General features: G+C 38.1%; 2 protein-coding genes across 3 annotated transcripts in view; one reads left to right on the top strand and one right to left on the bottom strand.

Moving 5' to 3' along the window:
• Window positions 1-1,147: 1,147 nt before the first annotated feature.
• slc6a7 (solute carrier family 6 member 7) lies at window positions 1,148-16,288 on the top strand. Its single transcript, XM_082140903.1, has 15 exons — window positions 1,148-1,839; window positions 4,945-5,161; window positions 7,193-7,324; window positions 7,542-7,690; window positions 7,801-7,844; window positions 9,211-9,349; window positions 10,320-10,454; window positions 10,551-10,654; window positions 10,736-10,860; window positions 11,037-11,149; window positions 12,153-12,290; window positions 12,509-12,608; window positions 13,916-14,034; window positions 14,352-14,525; window positions 15,567-16,288. The coding sequence occupies exons 1-15, from the start codon at window positions 1,714-1,716 to the stop codon at window positions 15,732-15,734; spliced, it is 1,983 nt and encodes a 660-aa protein (XP_081997029.1). The 5' UTR covers window positions 1,148-1,713; the 3' UTR covers window positions 15,735-16,288.
• A 1,348-nt stretch (window positions 16,289-17,636) lies between these two features.
• Window positions 17,637-26,526, bottom strand: part of stim1b (stromal interaction molecule 1b) — a 37,709-nt gene continuing 28,819 nt past the window's right edge. The window contains exons 9-14 of one of the 2 annotated variants that reach the window (XM_082140901.1): window positions 26,128-26,295; window positions 25,903-26,003; window positions 24,957-25,192; window positions 24,686-24,766; window positions 21,248-21,311; window positions 17,637-18,844 (exon numbers count right to left, since the gene is read on the bottom strand). In XM_082140901.1, coding sequence (XP_081997027.1) covers window positions 18,430-18,844; window positions 21,248-21,311; window positions 24,686-24,766; window positions 24,957-25,192; window positions 25,903-26,003; window positions 26,128-26,295 — 1,065 coding nt within the window. In that variant the 3' untranslated portion in view covers window positions 17,637-18,429. The remainder of the gene's footprint in view (window positions 18,845-21,247; window positions 21,312-24,685; window positions 24,767-24,956; window positions 25,193-25,902; window positions 26,004-26,127; window positions 26,296-26,526) is intronic. The other variant, XM_082140902.1, reaches the window with a different exon arrangement.

The following is a 26,526-nucleotide window of genomic DNA, read 5'->3' as shown; positions in this document are numbered from 1 at the left end:
AGTTATTAGTTCAAGCATTTCAATCAGACCCATTACCACATGTGCATAAAACATTTACAAACATTTGTTAACATAATGGGTAGTTCTGAGGAGACATGTTCTGGAGTCATGAATCACACTTCTCTGTTTTGCAATTTGATGGGCGAGTCGGCGTTTGGCGAAGGCCTGGAGAACGTTTCCTGCATGACTGAATTGTGCCAATTGTAAATTTGGTGGAGTAGGGATGTTCTGCAGGGGTTTGACTATAGGCCCTTTACTTCTAGTGACGGGTAAACTTAATGCTTCAGCACATCAAGACATTTTTGACAATGCTATGCTTTCAACTTTGTGGGAACAGTTTGGGAAAGGCCCTTTTCTATTCCAGCGTGACGGCGCCCCAGTGCACAAAGCAAGGTCCATAAAGACATGGTTGGATGAGTTTGGTGTGGAAGAACTTGACTGGCCTGCACAGAGCCCTGACCTCTACCCCATTGAACACCTTTGGGATGAACTGGAATGAAGATTACGAGCCAGGCCTTCTCGTCCAACATCAGTGCCTTTTTTTTTCTTATCTACTTTCTTTGATGTCAGAGATCATGTACCAATAAGATAGATGTGAGCTAGAGGTCTATAAATCCAGGAGAAAGCTCTGTTAGCATTCTCATGTATCTCAATTGTTTGGCTGGCGCAGGACTCTTGAAAAACAGTTTCAAATCATCATAAAATCAAAATGGATAATTCTTATTTTTTATGTAATATTGCAGTATTTATTATAAATGATTTATTTGTGCACATCATTATTGTTTTTTTTTTTGTTGTTGTTTTTTTTCTAAAAATATCTTCCCTCTTTGCAGCGACATCTCTTCTCTTCTCTGATGATGTGTTCACTGGCGCGAGGGCGGGACAACCTGTCACTCACATGACATCACAGCAACAACAAACCTAAAACATCTAAGTATACACAACTAAGTTCCTTAGTTCCTATTTTCCATACAGTGACATCATTTAATGCTCACATCATTTACAGCAGATGACAACAGAAAGTGTCCCCATGAGAAATGTTTGCCTTAAGATATAGACATTCTTTCAAAACAAAATTTTGAAACCTAACCTAACACAACTAAATTAGCACATCTTATAGATTAAATAAATAAATAAAACAAAGAAAACTTAACACAACAGAGTAAAATCACATACATCCCAAAATGCATGATGTTCAGCTATTTACAGATTAAATTAGTTTGACTGGCAACCATTTCTGTTAATTTATCCCATTGATATCGATATTTCCATTGAGTTGTGTCATACCAATGCAGGACTCGCTGCGGTTTCCTGCTGTTGTAGCGAACATGCTTGCAGAAGTGACTTCCTGTTGAAATGAGACAAATAGCCTACGCAACGCTTATCGCTTGTCTGAAACGACAGTTCACTGAAAGCTACATATATGGACAAGTAAATATTAAAAAGAATGGAGGATGGGAATGACCCAACAGTGTTCATAGGAGGGGCATTATTTACGAGTTTACCTGCAGGAAGGTGAGCTCTGTGTACGGAACACACCGGCGCCTCCCTTCCTCGACTGTTCCTCCCTCCCCCAACCAACCACCAACAACATGGATCATCGCAGTCCACCTGCTGCGCCTTGTAGTCAAGATTACTCTATTTTATTCTAAGGTATCTATGAAAGGTTTCTAGAACATTGCACTCTGTTTTAAGAGTTAACCAGGGTTCTCGATGAAACCATTAAGTGAACAATGTAGCGAGCATCAGAAGAAAAGCGCTGGGGAGATGCCAAGTGAGGAGGAGGCGAGAACAGCACCTGGAAACGGTGTGAATGTGAACGCTGCACCTACAAGAGAGGTACTAACTTACTAATACTAATAAACGCGAATTCTTATTTCACACGAGTGTTTTTGATGTTATTTGAGATTTGAATGAAACTTGGACTCGTTTGTTGGCTGGTTTGTCGAGGTAACACAACCCGTCTGCTCTCATTCCTGTGCATGACTGCGTTTCATCACGGTTAACTATTATTACATATTTTTTTAAAAGGTTAGTATAAAAAAAGGTTCAAAGGTTAGTTACTATTATTACATTTGTGTTAATGAGTAGGTAATCAAAAATGCTTATTCTACCCTCATTTGTTTCCATAAATGTTTGACTTTTTTTTTTCTCACAAAAGGAGAATTACAGCCTCAGTAACTATTCACTTTCTTCTTTCCATACAATGAAATTGAATGGTGACTTGTATTAATTTCTCTTTATCACTGCCTTGGTAGATAATAAACCAATAAAAATATTCATGGGAAGGATGAGGATAAGCTACCACTATATTCCCTAATGTAAAAGTGAATAAAGATGACAACTATGATTACAAAATGTAATGTTGGTCTGTCTGCATACCATAGACAAAACCTAATAATAATAATACTTATTATTATCATCAATATTTATATGATGAAAAATGCCTGCAAATAATGACAGTTACAGCCACCCTTATGCAGTGGTGTGTCATCCGTGCACTTTTAGCAATCAAATGACTTCCCTTTTATCTTACTATAGGGTTCATACTGCACAAACTAAACTAACCGTTAGTTCCTCATCCCAGACTTTAGTGAAATACAGAACAGGCTCATAGAGTACAGTCTTCAGCTGAGAAGAGAAGTAATGCAAACTAGATAAAAGCTTTTGTCCAGGCAAACTTTGATGTTGGCTTAAAGGTCCCATTGCATGAAAATTTCACTTTATGAGGTTTTTTAACCTTAATATGAGTTTCCCTAGCCTGCCTAGCCTGCCCAGTGGCTAGATGTTTTGATGGGTGTAAACCAAGCCCTGGGTATTTTTGAGAAAATGAAAACTCAGACGGGCGAATCTAGAAATCTTCCCCTTATGTCGTCATAAGGGGAAAGGTTACCTCCCCTTTCTCTGCTTTGCCCGCAAAGAGAATTTGGCCCGCCCATGAGAAAATGAGCTGCGCGAGCGTGATATTGGTTTTTCTTCGAGAGACATCATGGCTTGCAAACGAGCAAAGCATGGCAGTTGCTCAGTGTTTGGATGTACAAATGAACATAGAAGTATTTTTTTAGTTCCTTCATCCGAGCCTCTGAAGAACCAGTGGGTTATGTGAAGTTCTGATGTGTAATTGTTCAAGTTCAGACAGATAATCTTTCTCTCAAAGTCGTTCAATACTGTTTATGCATCAGTAAATCAAGCCAGTGACTAAACGATCAACTTCACGTCGTTTCTCTTAGTAGGATGAAAATAATCTTAGTTAAACTGTGATTAATATATACAGAAAGCGATCAAAGAACAATCCCTTTCCAATCGCCCAAGCTGTCAATCACACAGCTTGAGTTTATCTGGACTCTTGCCAAAACTCGTTATGAAATCAATGACGCTGTTACGCTGCACAACGAAGCTCTTATGGCGCTTTTCCACTGCATGGTACGGCTCGGTACGATTCGACTCGGCGCGGAACGGTTCGGCTCGCTTCGCTTTTCCACTGCGTGGTACGACTCGACTTGGTACGGCACGGTTCGGTTCGTTTTAGCTCGGTTGCTTTTCCACTGCAGTTAGCACCGCTTCAAAGTGGGTGGGACTGATCGTTATAGTTGCCGTCTCTACTGCCATGACATCATCATATTAAATGCGAATGTTTCATTCCGTGTTTCCCCATCCGCTCCTCGGCAACCAACGAGAGGAACGTCTGCACCTCGTCCACTGACCACGATTCAGTCATTTCTTTTTTTTAAGTTTATACTTTTTTTTTTTTTTTAAGCAAATACTTTTAAAACAGGCGCTACAGTGTTGGCTGTTGTCTACTGGCTATTTAAATCTAGCGGGTTTAGTGTCTCCTGTTGTAAATACAATGACGCTGGCAGTGATGATTCTGTCTGACCAATCAGTGATCTGCAGTGTTTTCACGTCACATTTTAGTATCGGTATGGTACGCTTGGAACCTCAACAGAGGTGGTACCATTTAAAGCGAGCCGAAGCGAGCCGTACCGTACCGTACCATGCAGTGGAAATGCGTCATAAGTGAGCCGTACTGAACCGAGCCGTAGGCTACTGTACCATGCAGTGAAAAAGCGCCAAAGCGTGCCGTACCAAACCGAGCCGTACCGTACCATGCAGTGGAAAAGCGCCATTACTGTACTTACCTCATGTTTGCATTGGTGAAATCATTAGTGAGAGTGCAGAAACTGCGTTGCAATGATAAGATCTTCCTTCACGCGATCGACAGGCTGTCATCTGCTCAATGCTCATCACTGCAACCTTTTATGTGATGGGTATAGATCTAAATACTTAAACTTCTCACAATTCGTTAATCCTGATAGCTGTAATAGTAAAAACGTATAATAGCTGTAATAGTAAAAGTTTTTGTGAGAGTTCCACATGTAATGCTAGCTATTTCATATGCAAGCATGTCAGCCAATCACAGCAGTGGGCGTTTACACTGAAGTCTCACAGCAGACACGCCCCTTCAAACAGAGCGTTCAAATCAGAGGCTAAAATCAGGCTAGGAAAAATGCCTTTTATTTCTAAATTATAACAACTTTTGATCTAAAAAACATACTAACATTATAAGGGCACCCCAGGAAACATTCTAAAATAATAAAATAGTCCATGCAATGGGACCTTTAAGAAAGCCAAGGTGAAAAATTTGAAGTTGCTTTAAAATCTTGATGTTTAAAATTTGAATAGTTTGAAGTTTGAAGTAGCTTGAAGGTTTTAAGGCCAGGTAGATATTTTGCAAGGGTGTTCTTGGTGGTTGCTAGGGTGTGGCTAGGCAGTTGCCAGTGTGATATCTAAAGCCTGCTGACGGCCTGATTCAAAAGATCTCTGAGTGGACTTACTCAGCTTTATATCTTCTGACATAATTACTGAAAGACAAGGAGGTGTGTTGAGCTGTTATATGGTTGTGTTTGATCAGTGATCATAATCTTTGAATGATCTTCTTGGCAGAGTTCAGGTCAGCAGAACGGGTCTTCTCACGATGCCGTCAGCCCCGTATCCCAATCCCAACCTGAGCATCATCCTCCGTCCTCTGCGCCAGCTCCTGCTCAGCCTCCCAGAGAACAGTGGGGTGGCAAATATGAATTTCTTCTCTCCTGTATTGGCTACTGTGTTGGCCTGGGAAATGTCTGGAGGTTCCCCTACCTCTGCTACCGAAATGGAGGAGGTGAGCGACAGTAAATGTGACCCTGGACCACAAAATCAGTCTTATGTGTAATTTTTTTTAAAATTGAGATTTATACATCATCTGAAAGCTGAATACATAATCTTCCCATTGATATTAGGTTTGTTAGGATATGACAATATTTGGCCTAGGTACAACTATTTGAAAATCTGGAAACTGAGGGTGCAGAAAAATCGAAATATTGAGAAAATCGCCTTTAAAGTTGTCCATTTCTATAGGCGATTGTGCTGCATCTACTCACAAATTATTTTTTTATATATTTCAGGTGGGAAATTTACAAAATATCTTCATGGATCATGATCTTTACTTAATTTCATGATGATTTTTGCCATAAAAAAAAAATCGATAATTTTGTCCTAAACAATGTTTTGTTGGCTATTGCCACAAATATACCTGTGCGACTTAAGACTGGTTTTGTGATCAAGGGTCACAAATATGAAAAAATAATCTGTTAGGATGAACAGAATGTACATTGTGGATCATTTAAATTGTAAAACACAAGCTATTCTCAGTGTAAATGTGTGGTTCATTTACCATTATTTGGTGAAGATTTGCAGGCAAAAAGCTGTTATTTCAATAGGAATCTGCCACATAAAAAGTTCCCGCATAATTTTGTGAATGGGTCTTTCATGGGAAAACCAGGACGTTTGGTAATCCTAAACTGAAATCCATCCCTCTGACCAACCAACCAAAACCAAAACCCTTCCCTGTAGTAGGGAGGAGGGCACATTCCTCTTTAAACCACTGAAATAAATTTGCCTAAACCAAGACGGCCTCAAAAAAAGAAATTTGCAATGTAAAGATGGTTAGTAATTCAGATGAAGACACCTGTTCAAAGATTGTGGGAAGAGGTGATGTAGAAAAGCGAGAGGAGAGGTTATAGGTTATACAAAGTCTTGATTTTGATTTTGCGGTGTACTAAAATATGTTTTCATGCTTGATTGTTCAAAAAACACATTCTTTTTCACATATTTTACATAATTACAACTCCTCTCTCCCCAGTCTGTCTCGAACGTGTCATTCATTTTCCTAAGGGGCGGTGAACAGTCTTAACAGTCAAGAGATGCTATAGATCTATAGATCTATATCTCTATACATGATGACAACTGCTCTCTCTGGGTCAGCGGCAGCACCAACACAAAGTTCTCTGTGATTGGACTCGTCAAAGGTTTAAAAGACACAAGAGAATCGTTGACATTTAGGAGTAAGATCGCATGGGTGTTTGAATCGAGATTGCAATCTTTTAACAGTTAATTGTGCAGCTCTAACACACTGATGTTTCAGTTCTGGTCATGATTAGTTAAATACAGAATTAACAGGACTTTAACATGGGCTTGTATAATCTTTGTTTGGCCTCATCACTTAGTAGAGCTATTACATCAATAATAGTATAGTTCTTAACAGTAAATCAGATCATGTATATAACATTTTTTTTTTATTACAGCTTTCCTGACAGGATGTTTTCATGTCCATAGGTGTATATTTACTATTTGCAATATATACACACTGTTTTTTAAGGTTCTGGATGGTTTGAAGAGACTTATTTAATGTGTAATGTATAAATAATGCAAATCCTGAGGAGGAAACAACCCATTGACAAATGCCGGTGATTTAAGAGTGTGGAATCACTGGCACAAAATACATCATTTGTAGCTGTGGCTCAATGGTTGGTGTACATGCTCCTACATGTTGAGCTGTGTCTTACTAATGCCATTTAAAAAAACAGGAATAAGAATATAAGTGTTTAAAAGGCCACAAATTAACATTGACAACTAAAATTAACAAGAAAAAAAATTGAAAAAACAAGAAAAAAAGCATTTGGCAGATGTTCTTATCCAAAGCGACTTGCATTGGATTCAAGGAATACATTTTATCAGTTCTCGCTTTTCCTGGGAATCAAACCTATGACCTTGGCGTTGCTAGCGCCGTGCTCTAGCCTACTGTTTGAGCAACAAAATAAGCTTATAAGTCTCTGAAATAGAACATTGACTGTTATCCTGTGTTGGGTTGCAGGTGTGTTTCTCATCCCGTACTTCATCATGCTCTTCTTCACGGGAATGCCTCTCTTCCTCATGGAGCTCAGCCTGGGCCAGTATGGAGCTGCGGGTCCCATCACCGTCTGGAAGTGCTGTCCCCTCCTCAAAGGTACCACAACACATGCAATTCAGCAGCTTTATTATGGTTTGTAATTTGGGCTGTGATTATGTAAATTTGGGGTTTGAGTTCTATTCATTATTCAAAGTCGTGTAGATCACTCTGCATAAGAAGTAAGAAAAAATTGTCCCTCTGTATTGTAATAATCCGTAATTAAATACTGGGCTAAACAAATGGAGCTGATTGTGTTGTCTTGGCCTCGTTGCAGGGATTGGCATAGGGATGCTGTGTGTGTCCATTCTTGTGTGTCTCTATTATAATGTTATTATCGCTTGGACGTTCTACTACCTGGGCAGCTCTTTCCAGAGCCCTCTTCCCTGGTCATGTGATGCTCTTCATAACATTGCCTTTTGTGGAGTAAGTCTTACTTTTCTGCTAGAAAGTTAACATAAAATGTTAAACAATTGTAATTTGTAGCCTTATAGACTCCTGCCTATCATCTGTGTTACCAATTTTTCTCTCCACAGAACAAAACTAATGTCACCCAAAGTCCCTCTGAGGTCTTCTGGAAGTAAGGATTCTCAGTTATTCTTTTTTTCTCAGTTTCTCTATACAGATTTACTAAACTAGTCTGTAAATTGCCTTCTTTTATAAATAAATACAATTAAATGAAAAATGATTTAAAAAATACCATTGATTTTGAAACTAGTGTATATTAATATATTAATTGATGATCCATAAAATGTGCACAGTTCTGACGTGATGTGTAAGCCACTTATTTTGTTTTGTGTCTCAGTAAATGTTGTAGCTTGTAAAAATGCTTGAATAACTAGTCTCAAATATGAAGCACAAGCAGAACAAAATTGTATTAACATTTTTATTAAAATGATGTAAAACAAAACAAAAAACAATTGTTGCATTAAATTAATGGGACAGTTTATATACTAATTGATTATTGGAAGTTTTTCAAAGAAATTTGAGTAACATTTTACAATAGGTCTGTAAATCTGTTAACATTATTTAATGCATTAAAGCATCATGAGCTAATAATTGTAATATTTACAGCATTTATTAATGTTGATTTATAAATGTACTATTCATTGTTTTTTGTTTATAATTAATTTAATCATAATCATGTTTATAACTCTTTTATTTATTAAATATGTGCATGTTAAAATTAACATACACTACCATTCAAAAGTTTGGTCACTTTTTAGAAATTAATACCTTTTTTCAGCAAGAATGAATACAATTTATCAAAAGTATCTTTAAAGATATTTATAATGTTACCAATGATTTCTCTTTTAAATAAATGCTGTTCATTTGGACTGGAATGTATCAAATATTAATCAGCACAACTGTTTTTGACATTTATAATAATCAGAAAAGTTTCTGAGCATCAAATCATCATATTAGACTGATTTCTGAAGGATCATGTGACTCTGAAGACTGGAGTAATGATGCTGAAAATTCAGCTTTGCATCACAGGAATAAATTACATTTGAAAATATATAAAAATAGAAAACAGATCATTTAAATTGTCATAATATTTCACAATATAACAGTTTTTGCTGTATTTTTGTTTAAATAAATGCAGCCTTGGTGAGCACAAAACTTCTTTCAAAATCTTTGAATGGTAGTGTAGATTAAATAAATGCTGTAAAAGTATTTTTAAGCTCGCCTGCATGAGCTAATGTTACCGAAATTGTTGCCCTAATTTGATTGTTCATGTTTGTTCACATCCTTGAATCTAAAAATACCACAGTTAGAGGTGTGATGATCTGTTGTTACTGACACACACAGACCTGTAACATCTATTCTAGTGTTCTGTGGTAAGATTCAAGCGAATGTACCACAAACAACTTGAAACAGCCCTAGCCGATGGCACAATACTGCAGGTTGAAGTTGAGGCTTACACAGTGTTTGTGTGTGTTCAGTGTAAAGGTCCTGGGTGTGGTGAACAGTGAAGGGCTGCATGATCCCGGTCCAGTGCGTTGGCCTCTAGCTCTCTGTTTGCTGGCTGCCTGGGTGGTCATTTTTCTCTGCATGCTCAAGGGCATTCGCAGCTCCGGGAAGGTAAGATGTCGCAGTGCATCCAGTTGGCTTTTTTCCCGATAGGAAAGTAGCTGCAAGTTTTTTTGTTTTGTTTTACATTTTCTTTAAAATTTTAGTTAAAGTTTAAATAATTGTTTTTGTTATAAACAAAAAAAACATTTATATAGTTGCTAACTTGCTATTAATTTTTATTTTAGTTATTTTAATACATCACAGACATCCCACCTCTTCTGGAAGTTCCGGGAGTCTCCCGCATATTGGTAGCGGCTCCCTGACGCCCGCAAATTATATACATTATCCCGGAAATCAAGCGAGAGCCCAGTTTCCAGGAGGCTTCTCTATGTGTGTGTTTTTTCTGTGAATTCTTCAGAAGTTGTCAGCCGAGATGTTTTATCAGGAAACGGTAAATGCATTAGTTTTGAATGAGTCTCTTTTGACAACTTCTGTTCGGATTTCGGAGTCACACTCAACATCACTTTCGTGGGAATATTATACTTTTTGTAGTATTGGCCTACTATTAAATAAATCACCCCTGGTAATGCGGTTCACACGAGCGAGCGAGAAAGAATGCAAATGAAATGGAGAAGGGAAGAAAGCTGTGTTTTTGTTTTTTTTGTTTTGCTATAGCTATATTGTTTTTTAAATATAAATTAGCTGACTTTTACTACGTGATGAGGCCAAACTCACAAATTATATAAGACAATGTTACACGGCTTATGTGTACATATGAATATAATGTAATATAATGCAATATCCTGTATTCATTGGTGTTTGTGGTGTTTCTCCCCGAAATAAATTTTTGTAGGGTGGAATGTCTGACATCAAATGAAAATGAGAAATGTGTTTTTTAAATATATATTTTATAAATTTTTTTATGTTTTGAGTTAACTGTAATTTCCCTGGTGTTGACTTCATATGAGGCCATTTCAGAGCAGAGGAAAATATATTCTACATGATACAAATTAATTTCCCATCTTTCCTCTGATGTAAGGTGGTGTATGTGACTGCTACCTTCCCGTATTTTGTGCTGGTGGTCCTCATCATCAGAGGGGCCACCCTTGAGGGCTCCTTAAACGGTGTCGCCTTTTACCTCACCCCAAACTGGGCCAATTTGGCTGATGCACAGGTAACCGTTTATTAAAAGTGCAATTTTTTTAATCAATGCTACAGTTTTCCATTTCCTTCAGTTTTGTCCACATTTTGTAACTTCCTGTCATTGTAGGTGTGGAATGATGCTGCGTCGCAGATCTTTTATTCTTTGGGTATTGGTGTTGGTGGCCTCCTGTCAATGGCGTCTTACAATAAATTTGACAATAATGTCATCAGGTTAGGCTTTTTTACTGTGGGGAAACACTGTTTTTACTTTTGGTCTCATTTAAAGGTCTTAAGATGATTTCTTTCCTGCAGGGATACTCTGATTATCACCATAGGGAACTGCGCTACCAGCTTTTTTGCTGGCTTTGCCATTTTCTCTATCCTGGGTCATATGGCTTGGAGGAAGGGAGTGCCCGTGGGTCAGGTGGCAGACACAGGTACAGCCTGTTCAGCCTGTTTTCTTCCTCTTCTGACATCCCAGCACACATCTCTCAGCGCACACCAGCCCTATGATTTTCAGTCACATAAAATGTTTTTAAATCCTTGCAGTTTCAAAGCCAATGCATAGCTTATTATTTTTCAAGAACGTATGTCATTATATTTAACCTTTTAGGTCCTGGTCTGGCGTTTGTTGCCTACCCAGAAGCCCTTGCACTTCTCCCTGGATCAGTGTTTTGGTCCATTCTGTTTTTTCTCATGCTCTTTATGCTGGGAGTGGACACACTGGTAAGACCCTGCAGTGCATTCAGGTTTTTATGTTTGACAGTTATTCATGTTGGAGACCATTTTCATGTTGTATCTAATGTCACACCACACACACACATACACTTCTATTCAAAGGTTTGGGGTTGGTAAGAATTTGTAATGTTTTTATAAGTGAAATATCATTACAATTAATGTAATGGCAAAGCTGAATTTTCAGTAGTCATTACTCCAGTCAACAGAAATCTTTTGTAACATTATACATGTCTTTACTGTCACTTTTGATCAATATACTGCATCCTGTCTAAATAAAAGTTTTTCTTTTAAAAAATGGGATCCCAAACATTTGAATGGTATACAAACATTATTTGTGCACGAATAATCTTAAAATTTCAGTTAAATTCAAAAGACTGGGACCTGACATACAGGTCTGCCCATTTCTTTCTTTAAAAATGAAAGAATGATTCATATTAAATGACTGGAAAGGCTGTGGGAACCTGATTGGTCCAAAAGTGTGAGAATTTTGTTTGATAGGAATCCAAGTGATCGGGTTTCAGTGTTTCTGGATTCGAAATGTTATTGTAGGAAACCTCAGTATTCAGGAAGCAGATTTGTCAAGAGATGTGTGAAATAACAGTGTACAGTGCATCCTGTCTTCGAGTGTTGTAGCTCATGTAGTGTTGTAGTGATGGGATGTGCTGTAACACAGCGGTTTTCCTTCCCCTTAAAGCCCTGTCTTTCTTTCAGTGTCACTAAGTTCAGTTTCAGAGTATTTTATTGCTTTATATATACAACAAATATAGCTTGAATATACTGCAGTTTGGAATGAGCACAAACAGGTGATGTAGATGATGGCACACAGCAGTCCTTGTGTTGCCCTAACAGCAAAGCGAGGATCTGTTTAATTTTGTTGATGTAGATGTCAGGGAAACTTATGACATGTTTGTATACTCCAGACAGGTTAAGAGAGGACGCTGTCCTTTGTTTAATTCTTGCTATTGTGAAGTTCTCTCTCTGTGTCCTGTAGTTTGGTAACATGGAGGGCATCTGTACAGCAGTGATGGATGAGTTTCCTCAGCTCAGATCCAATCTGAAGCACAAGACGCTGTTCCTGGCGCTGCTCTGTTTCGCCTTCTATCTGATGGGTCTGCTGCTTATCACTGATGTAAGAGGAGCAAACAAACCGATATTAGTGTTACGTATTTGACATTTTTATAAATACTTGTGTACGGGTGTCCAAAGTTTAGCTATGCTTCTGAAATGTTTAATATCATAATTCATCATCTTGTTCATCTTCATAATTGTTCATTAGGGATCCTCTTCATGTTATTCCTGTTTTTGTTGTCTAATATTTTCATTTTTTCCTGTGTTTTTTCATCACAGGGTGGGATATACTGGTTCACGCTCATAGACTCCTTCAGCACTAGCTTTGGTCTCATCATCATTACTCTCTTCATGTGCATTGGCATCTCATTCTTCTATGGTACACTCTCTTTGATTTTCTCATATAGTAGTTTAAGGGGGTGTTCACACTTGTCAGGTTTGGTACGATTGAAACAAACTCTGGTGCGACTGCTCTATTAGTGCGTTTTATTTGAATAAGTGTGAACGCTGCCATCTGAACCCTGGTGCGCACCAAACAAGCAGACAGAGACCACTGAAAAAGTGGGTCTTGATCCACTTCCAAATGAACTCTGTTGAGGTTCAACTGAAATATGAACGCAACATGGACCAAAGACATCTAAACAAACCAAAAACAGGACATGATGTCTATGAGACCCTAAAAAGAACAGAATGCTCAAGCATACCTAGTTTTTCTCATTATGGGAGCTACGTTGCACATTAAAGTTGGGTAAAGGTGTTGAAAATGCTCTCTTGCAGTAGATCTTCATTTATGTGCAACCGAGGAATTCCTGCTGTTGTTTTGACACTTTTTCACATTTTATAAACTCTTCATGAGTTCTAAACTGGTAGAAGAAACATGATATGGACGCACATACAACGAGCGTGTTTAGCCCAAAACACAGCATTGTTTTCAGTGTTCCGTCGCAAAATACGTATTCATCATAAAAGCCGTTTTTTTGTTTTGTATCTAAGTCTGAAAAATGACAGTGCGAATCAGGACTAAATGTATAATTTTCTTTTTGGTCCGGACCAACAGAACGAGTGTGAACACACCCTGAGATTCAGATGGCTCATAAAACTGAAAAACACCTGCAGTCAGATTGCCTTAGAAGAGTAAAGCAACTTTTTGGGTTTTTATCAGTCCACAGGAAGCAAAATTAATGGTTTAAGGAACAGTATCAGGTTGATATTGTTGGTGCTTCTGATGAAGAACCCAACACGCATATTCACATCTGATGCACTTAAGATATTCAGCTTTTTGTTTCTGAGTTACATGAAATATTATATGAAAAGTTCTCTAATTTTGACAGCATGACCATTAAGACCTTTTTTTTTTTATTGGCCCAATCCATTTTTGTGGTATCTATTTCAGATAAACCTGCTTGAATGGAGCTTAAAAAAACTTTGGTATATTGCTTTACATGCCCGTCACATGGTTTCAGTTATATTCAATTAAAGTTTATTTGTATAGCGCTTTTTACAATGCATATTGTTTCAATGGATCTTTATAGAAAAATACTACATTTTCTTGTTGTAATGTTACATTCATTGGTTTGGTTAAGTGTCTGCTAAATAATAATCAACCTCTCTGTCACATGTTCCTTTACGTCATGTGACTGCATTCTGAGATCTATATTATATTTGCATATGCTGATGTAATTGCAGGGGTGAACCAGTTCTGTCAGGACATTGTGGACATGATCTGTCACTGCCCGCCCTGGTGCACAAAACTTCTGTGGTACTTTAAAGCCTGCTGGGTGGTTTTCACTCCATTCCTGCTGACAGTGAGTGTGCTGGTTTTGGTTGGGTTGTTTTTTGGAATAATGATGCATGTTGTGATGTTTCTCTTCATGATGAACAGTTATGTAATTGTTAATGTAATATGGAAATGTTCATTTATCAGACTTTTAAGGGTCAGAACAGAATTGTATTACGGGCAGAAAGTTGCCTCTGCAGCAAAGTGGAACCAAACACCATATCTGTCCTGCGTCCAGTGTAATGAATAATTCAGAGTTGCTGGGACACTGACAGTGATGGTTCCCATTCACAGAGGCATCTCTCTTTATATTCGGAAATCTAAGCGATTGTTTTGTCTGTGCAGTTCATCCTGACCTACATCTTCATCGAGATGTACCGTACGTCTCTGACCTATGGCTCATACGTGTTTCCGATCTGGGGCAAAGCGCTGGGCGTGTGTATGGGTGCCTTCTGCTGTCTGCAGATTCTCATCTGGGCCATTGTGGCTGTCAGTAAAGAGTCTGGCACTCTTAAAGAAGTAAGTCCCTACAAATCAAACAAAACACTTATTCTGCAAGGATGCATTTAACTAATCAAAAGTGACAGTAAAGACATTTATAATGTTATAATAAATTTTGATTTCAAATAACAATAAAAACAATTATTTAAATGAATAATTAATACATTTTAAATCAATATAAATAGATTATTTAAATACAAGTTTCAAATATTATTTAAAGTGCCCCTATTATGCTTTTTTGGATGTATCTTTTGTGTCGTTTGTAATACAGCTGTTTGTGAATGTAAAATGTCTGCAAAGTTTCAAAGATCAAAGATCAAAGTGCACGATAGAGAATCGATTCTGAACTGCCTGAAACGAGTCGTCAGTAATTCCAGTCTCACTTACTGTACAAACCTACTGTAGCAAAGCCTGGAACAAATTAGTTTAATTAGCATTAATGCCAGCCGATGGTTTTCATTGGCTGCCTGCAAACGACGTCTACTTTGACACGCCCTTAAACACTGTTTTTGTAGCTGAGGCCTGGAAGAGTCTGGTTTGTGTTGTCGACATGTCGAGAAGACAATGTTTTCTGCACACTGAAAGCAAATTCACTTTGTATGCACTTCCAAAGGATGAGGACTCAAGCGGGAATTGATATGGTTAAAACTGACGCCATCGTTACTGTTCATATCACTTTCTATACAAGCGCAGAGGAATCCTCCAGAGCTGACATTCAGATGTGGCAATGGGTGTTTTGTTTCTGACACGTGCTGTAAGCGGTAGACCAATCACAACAGACTGGGCCATCTGACCAATCAGAGCAGAGTAGCTCTCGGAAAGGCGGGGTTTAGAGAGACTGAATCCTTTATCGAACCGTTTCAGACACAGAGAATAGAGGTGATGCTGTAGTGTAGATTATGAGCAAATTAAAGTGTTTTTTTATCTTTGATGCATGTAAACTTATTGTAAGAGACCTCCAAAACAAAATTAGGAACCTTTAAAATGGCATAATAGGGCACTTTAATTTTTCAATAAACATTGCATGTGTTAATTTTGACCTATGTTTCTTACATTCAGCGCTTTAAGAAATCCATCCGTCCCCTCAACTCGTGGCGTGTTAACAACATAAACACGACCTCTCAGGAGCAGCACGTGGAGCCCCAGAGAATAGACGGACCCTTCACGGTTAACCTGACTGATGCAGACTTCACCGCCATGAACTGGGAGGCCATAAGCGAGGCGTAACACTGCCCCAAGTGTTGGGAGGCAGAACTGCACCCTCACTAGAGAACGGTACTCTTCCTCACCAGTCCAGCTGGACTGAAAGGATGTTACTGACTTGTAGGACATTTATTAGTTTAATTTATGATGATGTTGCTCATTTGAAAAAGCACTGGGCCTAAGGCCAAAGCCAGAGACTGAGAAACGGAAAAGACATTTGGTATCTCTGGTTGAATACTTGATGTCTTACGGATTACATTTCATGCCATTCACCTAGTCTTTTCATCAAAGAGTGTAAAGACTTATTTTATAATGTAACAGACTGAGTAACATGATCTGTTTTTCCTTTACAATGAAATGTACATTATATACAAGAACCAGGTCAAATCAAGTCAAGACAAGAGATCTGCAGCAAAACTGAACGTACCATTTAAAATAACTTCTCAACAAAAGAAAATGTAGTACAAGAGGCATTGTAAACCCCTCTTTAGAATGTTTAAAAGTATAAAAGCATTACCATTTTTATAACTTTTTGAAATGCCACACAATGCGCAAATAAAATCAAAATGTTTTCATAATTTGTTCTCAGCAAAAGCTGTTTGATCTGTTGCCCAAGGGCAGATTCAGCTTATTTCAGTGTTCTACCAAGGACTTGAACAACGCATACTTCCTTATGACAGAGGAGGCTCTGAAACAGGTTTGTTTATTCAGAGCACTATGGTAACAGTGGTAAACCTGCTCTTGTTGGGACTTTGTTGTGGACACTAACTCATTGAGCTATCTGGATTTAGATGTTTTCTCTCAGAGTCCATGCATGCCTGCCATTTAATGTTCTGCTCCATTACAGTAGATGCAAACAAACCTTCAGGATTAAATACACAGAAGAAATGTGTACAGAGTGCACTGGTGTTCAGCTTACCCTGGATGAACAATTCAAGAATTGAGGGGATATATACACTGAACCTGCAGTGTTGGGTCTGCATACTGCGTTGGTGTATATTTCACAGTGGTTTTCTGCAAACAATTATGGCGTAGCTACTTCCTGCGATGGTTTCAAAAAGACGCTTACGGATTTATCAACAGCTCCATGACGCAAAGAAGTTTAAAAAAACAATGCAATGCTGAGGAAGTTACTCTAGAAAACCTATTCAGCTCTGAGAACTGTCAAACATTGTTTTTCTTTATTTTTATTATTGTGGTCTATGGAAGGTATTTCCTGCTAATTTAAGAAAAATAACTATTTCATTATTTTTTATAAGCGTTCACAAAGTACACTAGTTAAAAAAAAAGTCAGTACGATTTTTAAAAGTTAACTGAAAAATATCTCATGCTCACCAAGGCTGTTTATTTGATCAAAAATACATTAAAATATTATTGCAATTAAAAATAGAAAATTAAAAAATTTATTTATTCCAGTGATGGCAAAGCTGAATTTTCAGTCTTCAGTGTCACATGATCTTCAGAAATCATTCTAATAGACTCATTTTGTGCTTAAGAAAGATTTCTTATCAATTTTGAAAACAGTTGTGCTGCTTAATATTTTAGTGGAAGCTGTGATGTATTCAGGATTCTTTGAATAAAGCTCAAAAGAACATTTATTTGAAATATAAATCTTTTATCAATTTAATGTGTATAAAAGTAAACAGTACACATTATTTCTTAAAGAAATCTTACTGACACCAAATTTTTTAATGGCAGTGCATGTGCCAATATCATGTAAAATAATAAATTAGAAAAAAAAATAAAAACGGATTAATTTCAGATTTTTTTTGATAATACATTGTCCCTGTCAATAATTTGACCTTTACAAAGTCTGCCAAAATTAAATAAGTCAAAAGTGAAAAAGAAATAGCTAATACTAGTGACAAATGTATTTTAAAATGTAAAGTTTTGTGTTCTAGTGTCAAGAAAATAAACTCCCCAGTGTATGTTAGCACTCAACTTTTAATTCGCAAAACCTCCCTTTGTATATCTTGTTTTATTACTTCACCAGAATGAAAAGCATGAATGAAGTTAAAGGCATGTAGTCACATGTTTCTGACCATCAGAAACTACAGTATATATCTCTGACTCACATGAAATGACATTTGGCAATGCTTAAAATGAAAGGCACTGATCTCCTCCATGAGGACGTAACAAAGTTTAGAACATTTTAAAACTAATTTTGGTAACAGCAGGGGAAATCTGAGGCAAGTAAGAAGATATATTCAGCCTCACATCCGTCGGTCAATACACATACTCATACTGTGTCATATGGCCTGGGTTTTTTCAGTAAGGGGATGTGAATGGTAATATTTATGGCCAAGTCTTTTCCTCTGTCAACACTATGTTGAGCTGCACATGAAAAGGGAAGGAGTCCAAGCAAATCCTATGTAAAACAGCATAGAGTAGGCAGAGGCTGAAAGTCTGTCTCATTGTTTTGAGAGTGAAAGCTCAAGCTCACGCTAACTACACTTAAAAACAGAAGAGACTCACACCAAAAAATGGACATTACCATCTAGTGCCCTTATTTGTTGAAGTAAATAAATAAATGTACAGTTATATCATACCTGTTCCCAACAAATAACTGTTGCTGTTCCCGTTGGTCAAAACAATTACGATATAAATCAAAAATTCCACATAAATGACATGTTCTTCTTACTAAAACTCCAAGATTAGAAAGTACCATTGTGCGGGTTTTAGTCCTTTTTTATATTTTGACATTTTCCCAAAACTGTTGTTATTTCTTTGGCCTTCTGAAGATTTTGGTAAAGGTGTGTTTCTTGCGGTTCGTGCTGGAACCTTCAGTGTCTTCTCCGGTGGAGCAACTGTCCTCGTCCAACAGGTTCTTCTTGCCTGTGATGTGAGCGATTCGGCTGGATCCCTTCCCTGACGATGATGACGGGCCGTCCTGCTCGGAGGTGTAGTTGAGAGAGCGCATGGAGTTGGCTGAGGTGAGGCTAGACGAGTGGATCTCTCCGAGACTGGCACATTTCTCCATGCCAAAGGTCTTTTTCTGCAGCAGAAGGCTGTCGGTGGAGGAACCACCATTGGATCTGGACTGCTTACTGTAGAGGGGAGTTGAGGAGCAGCGCTGGGCGTCTCCGCAATGAGACATGGAGAGGGAGGAATCCGATTCAGACCGGTTCAGATCCCTAGATGATGGTACAATGAGAGAAGAGGATTTCAGAATCTACCCATTTACTTTCCTTCTGTCTGCTAGTTACATTTTTTTTAACTTGGTCAACATGAAAAGGCAGTCGCAATCCATTTTACTTCTATTTAATTATGTACTTCCATCACACTTGAAACGATTGGATCCCCGATTAGGCATCCATTCAGAATGCAGCCAAACCTCAATTGAGGATTGTGAGATACTACTTCCCTCTTGAAATGCTTCAAGCACCTACAGAACTTTTGACTGAAGACATCTCAGCATATTCCAATTACTTCCCCTCCAAATCTATCATGGCTTAGGCCCAATCCCAGTTCTCTGTCTTACCCCTTCCCCTTAGTTTTGCACATTTACGTGAGAGTGCAAAACTAAGGGGAAGGGGTAAGACAGAGAATCGGGATTGGTCTGGCTATCACCAGACTAAGCTTAATCTTTAAATTTTGAACATTGGTCTGGGGAGTCTGCTATGTATTTTCTACTGCACAAGAGGCATGATCAACGGACATAGTTCAAATGACTCTGTACGCAATTGGATGGTCCTTCACCCAATCAGACCAACGATCTGGGTCACGTACTTTGCACAGGAAATGTGTAACCAAACGTGTTGATCAGCGGTTTGCCGAAGCAGCAATGGAATCGAGCGATTTTTGCAGGTTATGCAAAAAAAAACATGAAAGTTAGTGGTATTTACACCCACTCGAGCGATTTGTTTGCTTAAAAGAAGCCATTGAACGTCGTCGGGAGGTTAAAAGGAATTGGACTGGATTTAACCCGCCAATAGCACGCCAGGTGGATAAACCAGTTTGTGATTGGTTCCCGCAAATTTGTAAAGGAAGCAGCAGAGATAAATGTACAGGTTTCCAGCCTGAGCTGCAAGGCGAAATCAAATCACCGGTAGATCGGGCTGGGTTTACCCAGTCTAATCATGGCTTGTTATATTCTCACAGGCGCGCATTAACATTATTAAGAGCAGGCGCGCTCAACTCCCAAAATAATGTATGGGTGCGAGTAATAAAGACGTTTATCAAAAATAAAGATGAAAAACCGCACTCTCAAGTTATATTTTCATAAATGTATTATTACTATGTCCTCACAGACGCGTTTCGGCCTAAGCCATCATCAGTGTGTACTGTGAAACACCGAAAAGATAGTTTTTTTTAAAAACACATCACAGGTGAACCTCATTCCGCAAATCATCATTTGAAATATGAAAATATATATATATGAAAATATAACTTGAGAGTGCGGTTTTTCATCTTTATTTTTGTTATATTCTCACAACATTATTCTCTTAACAATTAGAGTAACATTAACCATCATTAAATTACTGCATTAATAACTGGCATGGTTTTAGAAAAGCTATATTATCTTCAATATGAACCTAAAACAAAAATAATAAAAATGTATAAATTAAAGTATAATAAAAATGTAAGCATTAAAATGACTTCATTATTAAAAAAATTATTACATTGTAAAAAAATATTTAATTAATACAAAAAAATATGTAATTCTTTATAATTTATTTAAAATTATTATAAATATTTATTTATAAAAAATTTAATAAAAAATCCCTGTCTGTAATGTCTAGGACTAGGTAATGTCATGTCACCCCCTAAAATGTTGTTTCAGAGGCAGAACAAGTTTAAATTTAAGTTTAGAAATATGAAGACATTTTTCCCCCACTGGAAGGATGTCCATTGATGAATCAAGCACCAGGAACGTTTTATAAAGAAAGTAAATGGAGTGAATTCTGATTTCATGTTGACTTAAAATAACAAAGACATGCATGCTGGATTAATTTGGTTACTCATTGCATTTACATTTAAATAGTTAAAACAAATTAGCTAAATCAAAAAGTTATGATTCAAGAAAAGTGGAATCATAATATCATTCATAAATATATAACAGATATAGAATTGATATTCATTACTATTTAGCGTGAAAACTAATGCATAAGCTTACAAATAAAATAAAAATGACTTAGCAGTCAGTTTTTTAGAATAGGAAATATTTCAGTTCTTAATTAGTTATTTATTAATTCATAACAGGGAGGTTGTGGACACCCTACACACATGCCGTGTGTGTGCACAGCAAACTGTGTTTGTGGTACCCGATGCTTTCAGTTCCCTGATCGCTGCATGAACCGGTGAACCCTGTTGGCGGCAGACCTGAGACCGCCTCCAGTGACGTGAAGTATGAGGAACGGTACTGAAGCGCAGCAAAACGCGAGGAAGAGACGATGGAGGGATGAGACAGAGAGGAAGAGAGTGAAGGCACAGGGAGAAACTCTGTGTGACTGATGGAGTGGCTGCGAGTCTGACGCACATAAGGTCGGCCGAGGGGCCACAGGGGCCCGGATTCACTCTCACTGCCCTCTACCAACCTCTGTGAGCTCAGGTTCAGCGTGGGGTCTCCGTGACGGGGCCGCAGGGACGCCAGGCTGGGAGCTGAGGAGAGGCACACACACAGATGTTAGTCATTCAAATGATCCAGTCTCTGTGAGATACTGAATGTACATGGGAGAAATAATCAAACCGTTAATTCTTAACACTAACCCATATTGGAGTCTGGGACACTGAGAGCCCAAAGACTGTACTGTAGTGTACACTGAGTCCTTCAAAGCTTAGCTTAAAGGGACAGTTCACGCAAAAATGGAAATTCTGTCATAATTTACTCACCCTCATTTTGATCCAAACCCATAAGACTTTCGTTCATCTTCGTAACACAAATGAAGATCTTTTTCAATGAAATCTGAGAGATTTCTGTTCCTCCATTAACAGCTACACAACTGACCCTTTGATGCTTATCGTCATTTATATCGTATTTATACCTTATATTAATTTAGTCTTTTATTCACATTTAAACATTGATCAGCGGACAAACAGAAGCTCAACCGAACCTGCTTGACGCGTGAGAACAAACCTCAATGGTTCTTGTTGAAGCTCAAACATGCTGCGTAACACGAGAATGAACCTCATTGGTTCTTGCTGAAGCTCAAACGTGCTGTGTAACATGAGAATTAACCTCATTGGTTCTTGTTGAAGCTCAAACGTGCTGCGTAACACGAGAATTAATCTCATTGGTTCTTGTTGAAGCTCAAACATGCTGCGTAACATGAGAATTAATCTCATTGGTTCTTGCTGAAGCTCAAACATGCTGCGTAACACGAGAATGAACCTCATTGGTTCTTGCTGAAGCTCAAACATGCTGCGTAACATGAGAATTAATCTCATTGGTTCTTGCTGAAGCTCAAACATGCTGAGTAACACGAGAATGAACCTCATTGGTTCTCGCACATCAAAAAAACATGCTTAAGTTTCCGTTAACCTCAACTGCTGTGTGATTTGATGAAAGTTTATATGTGAATAAAAACCTAAATTCAATCTGTTCGTCATATAAAGCGATCGTGTCTCTTCCCAAAAAATTTGACTCAATTCATATGGATTAGTTTTATGATCTCTTTATGAACTTTTTAAAGTGTCAAAGTGGTAGTTGCATAGACTGTCAATGGAGGGACAGAAAGCTCTCAGATTTTATCAAAAAGATTCGTACGAAGATGAACGAAAGTCTTATGGTTTTGGAATGATGAGGGTGAGTAATTGATGACAGAATTGTCATTTTTGGGCGAACTATCCCTTTAAAGGTGTGCTATAATCTATGTGTTATAGTTATGTGCTATAGTGCTCAAAAACAGCTGTTGAGATAGTATTCTCACTTGAAATGGAATGGAGGCTTGGACCTGGAAACAGTATTCAATACTTCATGACAACTAGAGGATAGTGCTAAATGATATCTGGTATAATATGAGATATTGTGCTATGATGTTGATGAAGGGGAACTTGAGAACATACATGTAGGTACCATCACACCAGTCTTTGATACAAAAGATTGACCACACTACAAACACATGACTCAAACACATTTTGAAAGTTCCAGCTGGAAGGAGCATGCGTGATGATGATTGACCACATTAACTGTGGTTAATGAAGGAAAACAGAGCTGGGGAGGAAACAGAGCTGATAACGTGGCACAGGAAGTGAACATATAAAAGTGTGAAAGCATTGCAAGGCCGCAGTGCAAAGAAGATCAGTGTCCACAAAAAATGTACGATGACGAATACATGGTTTCCAGCCTACACCAAAATACTGCAGAGATGCAGCTCTTGGTTAGTGGTATGAATCATGGAAACGTTTAAGATGGATAATGACCGTCTGACTGTACATTATCCAGCTTATTACACGGCTACTTAGCGAATAAATGGATATGAAATATTGTTTGGTCTAATTGTTTTGTCAGAAGATCATGGAGTGATTTGAAAGACATTAAATTAACACAGCAAGTAGGATGCTGGGTCTCATTCACCAATAACGAGTGGATTATTTGTATTTATACACAGAATTTTTGACAAAAAATATGTCTAATCCACAACAAGTGCGTACAAGCATGAATTTGTTCTTAATCTCGTTGTAATGTTAATAAATTTAGAGTATTCTAATAAACGACTGCATACCCAAAGTTAGTAATTTGCATAAAACATGCACAAATCATTTCTATTTCATCTTAACACGTTTATAAGCCCACCAAGATCTGTTGCGTACATGTGGTTTCAGTTGTTCCTACTTTTTTTTATAAATGTAAAATACATTTTAGTATGAAAGATTTTGATCAATCATGATTTATTCATGAAAATGTTCATCTGCAGATTTCATGCACAAATTTGCAAACATACTAGGTTAGTGAATGAGACCCATTGTCTGCTTGCGACAACAGCCAATACAGTTTAACAGACAATTTACTAAATGTTTATGCGCAGAATGTTGCCATCGTCCAATCAGAATATTCCAAAGAGCCGTCTAATAAGTTTAAATACAGGCTTTGCACTCTGCGCTTAACACTGGGTTACCATCTTTCTTTTAACCCTAGATTAAGGCCACTTTTAACTTTAGTTTAACAAAAAGGTGGGGTTGTAAAAAGGGGGTAAGCAATGTGTTTTTAACCCCAAGTTAGATTTTGCAATGCTAACATTAAGCTGCTGCGTTAAAGACATACTGTGAATTACTAACCTAGAAACCCAGCATCATAGAACAAATGTTAGAAATAACCCAAGGTTAAGAATTTCAGCGTGAAAAGCCCATATATATAATAAAAAAGAAAGCTTTGAGTTAGCTAGCTTGTGCGCTACCTATAGAGCATTGCTTTGTGGCATCATTTCCAATATAAAAAGTGTGGTCACATTTTGGCATAATTTCGCGGGAATTAAATATATATTGTCAACAGTGTAGCGATGCATGAAGCACAGCTCACACAGAAGTCACTTTCAAAATAAGCAAATTTCTGGTGGTCAACACGGAGAATTCCCGTGAACAACCTGAACCCGTTGGGAAATCTGTGCTGGGAAATCTTTCGCAAACACAATTTCTGATTGCGTGGATTCCAATTGTAATGAAAGGATTTCGCAAAAATTCGCCGAACAACAATAAATGTGACCCCACCTTAAAACTGTTAAGTTTAAATCAGTGCAAACATGGAATCAGTGGCTTCTAATTCATAATAGACCATCTTGGTCCAGGCTTGGTCTATTATGAATTAGAAACTCCATGCTCTGGAGTTTATCCACATTTAAAAGGAATATTAACAGCAGCACTGATTCCACATCTGCATTTCAAAAGTCTAATAAAGAATTAAGGCTTTTTTGAGAGCTGTAAATACAAATTCCATCTAAAAGTTTAAGTTTAAAAGTTTTAATTGGCCAGTGGAAGGGAAATAGAAGTGTTTGCTTTGTGTCAGCATTGGCTGAGAGAATAAAGGGGATGCTGCCAACCAGATTGTTTCCACGGCGATTGGCTCTCGACGGCCATGGGCCAAAGGTCGCTCACTCGCCGATCCATCTGCCAGGCGGCATCTGCGGACATTAGCCAATGATATCACACCACAAAAGGCAGAGCTCAACGGAAAGCTTAATTGCCAAGTATTAGGGTTAGAAAACTCATTTTAAAAAGGTTATAGGCGACTGAGAAGCTTTAAATTTGGACACAGATGAATATGATCGGATTTGACTCATTGTACCACACTTGTGTGCTTGATGAACTCACATTGCAGGGTTCCTGGGGAAAGTATGTCCTCGTCCATGTCGTCTAGGTCATCGGATAGCAGTAGGTGTTGGGGTGTAGCAGAGCGGATGCCCAGGAAAGCAGGGTCCAGGTTGAGGGCAGAGGCCAGAGATGACATGCCAGGGTTATTGACAATATTATAGCCGGTCAGAATCTCAATTTGCTGCCACCGATGGAGCTTTTCTCTCAGAGCAGTGGTCACTTCTCCCAGAGCCTGTCTGCAGAAGTGAGAGAGAAAGAGAGGTGAGGCTTAGTTTCGTTGCTGTATACTCTTTAAAAAAAAAAAAATAACAAAGGTTCTTTATTGGCATTTATGGTTCCATGAAAAACCTTAAAATATCCATGGAACCTTTCCATTGCACAAAAGAAATAGTCTTCATAGTTGAAAAAGGTTCTTCAGATTATTAAAAAGTTAATCACACTAAGGGGCCATTCACTGCACTACTTTTCCATTGTTTTTCTATGTAAACTTGCGCTAGATGGACGTGTTTAACCATTGCACTTACATTTCATTTCATCTGTTTTATTGGGTTAAATTAACCCAATTATATTCTGACAGTGCGTCTGACTAAGTTGGTAACCACTATACCAACACTCAAAGAAACTTCAATAGTTTTATCAAAATTAATTTTATACTCTTACTCCTCTAATAAATTAAATACAATATACATGACTATATTAAAGGGATAGTTCACCCAAAAATGAAAATTACTTAGTAAAAAAAGAATTCAAGGCGCATGTACTCTGTGTGCCCTCGGGCTGGATGAAGATGATTGGCGGGCCAGATTTGACCAATTGAATAGCTCTGCTCTAGACCCTGCGTTCCCCCCCATACTCCTTACCACAAAAAAACGTCTTCTGTGTGAATGGCCCCTAAGAAAAATAGACCCCCAAGCTTCCCAAGAGCTTTCTCAAAATGGCGACTCACCTGGCTGACAGGATTTTGTGATCAACATCATCCAGTGAAGGGCTGTGGGCCAAGTGGAACGTCCCAAAGAGAGTTCCTCTCTTCTTCTTGATCTTTTCTGCCTGTTATGGTGGTCACAACTTCATAGTTAACAAGCAATACCTGGATGCTAAGCTAGCTGAACAAGCAAAACAGATGTAATATTCAGTTAAAGCTTGTCATTTTGTGAGTATGTGACCATCTTACCCCTTCTTTAGCCACTATGAGCTGTTTTTCCGCATTCTGTTTCTTAATGTTGTAGTACTGCACCTCCACCTCGTGTGTGAGCTGCAGCCACTTCTGCAGAGCTTCAGGAGGAGACCAGCCGCTCCTCAACTCCAGCTCCCTCTCGGCCTTCTTTAGAGCCATTCGCACCTAAAACAAACACACACGCTCATGAATATTGGCTGCATTTCAGTGTTTTGATGAGGGAAACCTCTTCAGCAGTTCCCATGGTGATGGGACATCTGTAAGGTGAATTTGAGGGAGACTGCAAGGGTTTCCAAACATTGCTGATGAGCGAATGATGAAAAGAGGCATAAACATGCCATTATTTTACTAGGGATTGGAAGATTGATAGAAAAAAGGAAAAAAACACCCTCTTGA

The sequence above is a fragment of the Leuciscus leuciscus genome, assembly GCF_965113295.1.
Source record: "Leuciscus leuciscus genome assembly, chromosome: 16".
NCBI classification, from domain to species: Eukaryota; Metazoa; Chordata; class Actinopteri; order Cypriniformes; family Leuciscidae; genus Leuciscus; species Leuciscus leuciscus.
The sequence above is the reverse complement of the archived record's forward strand: the minus strand, read 5'-3'. Positions and strand labels throughout refer to the sequence as shown.

Excerpts from the sequence above, each read along its gene's own strand:
- slc6a7 (XM_082140903.1), top strand. The coding sequence starts at position 1,714 with ATGAAACCATTAAGTGAACAATGTAGCGAGCATCAGAAGAAAAGCGCT. Across the intron at positions 1,840-4,944 it reads ACGCTGCACCTACAAGAGAG|AGTTCAGGTCAGCAGAACGG; the intron begins GTACTAACTTAC and ends TCTTCTTGGCAG. Across the intron at positions 14,035-14,351 it reads TCACTCCATTCCTGCTGACA|TTCATCCTGACCTACATCTT; the intron begins GTGAGTGTGCTG and ends TTGTCTGTGCAG.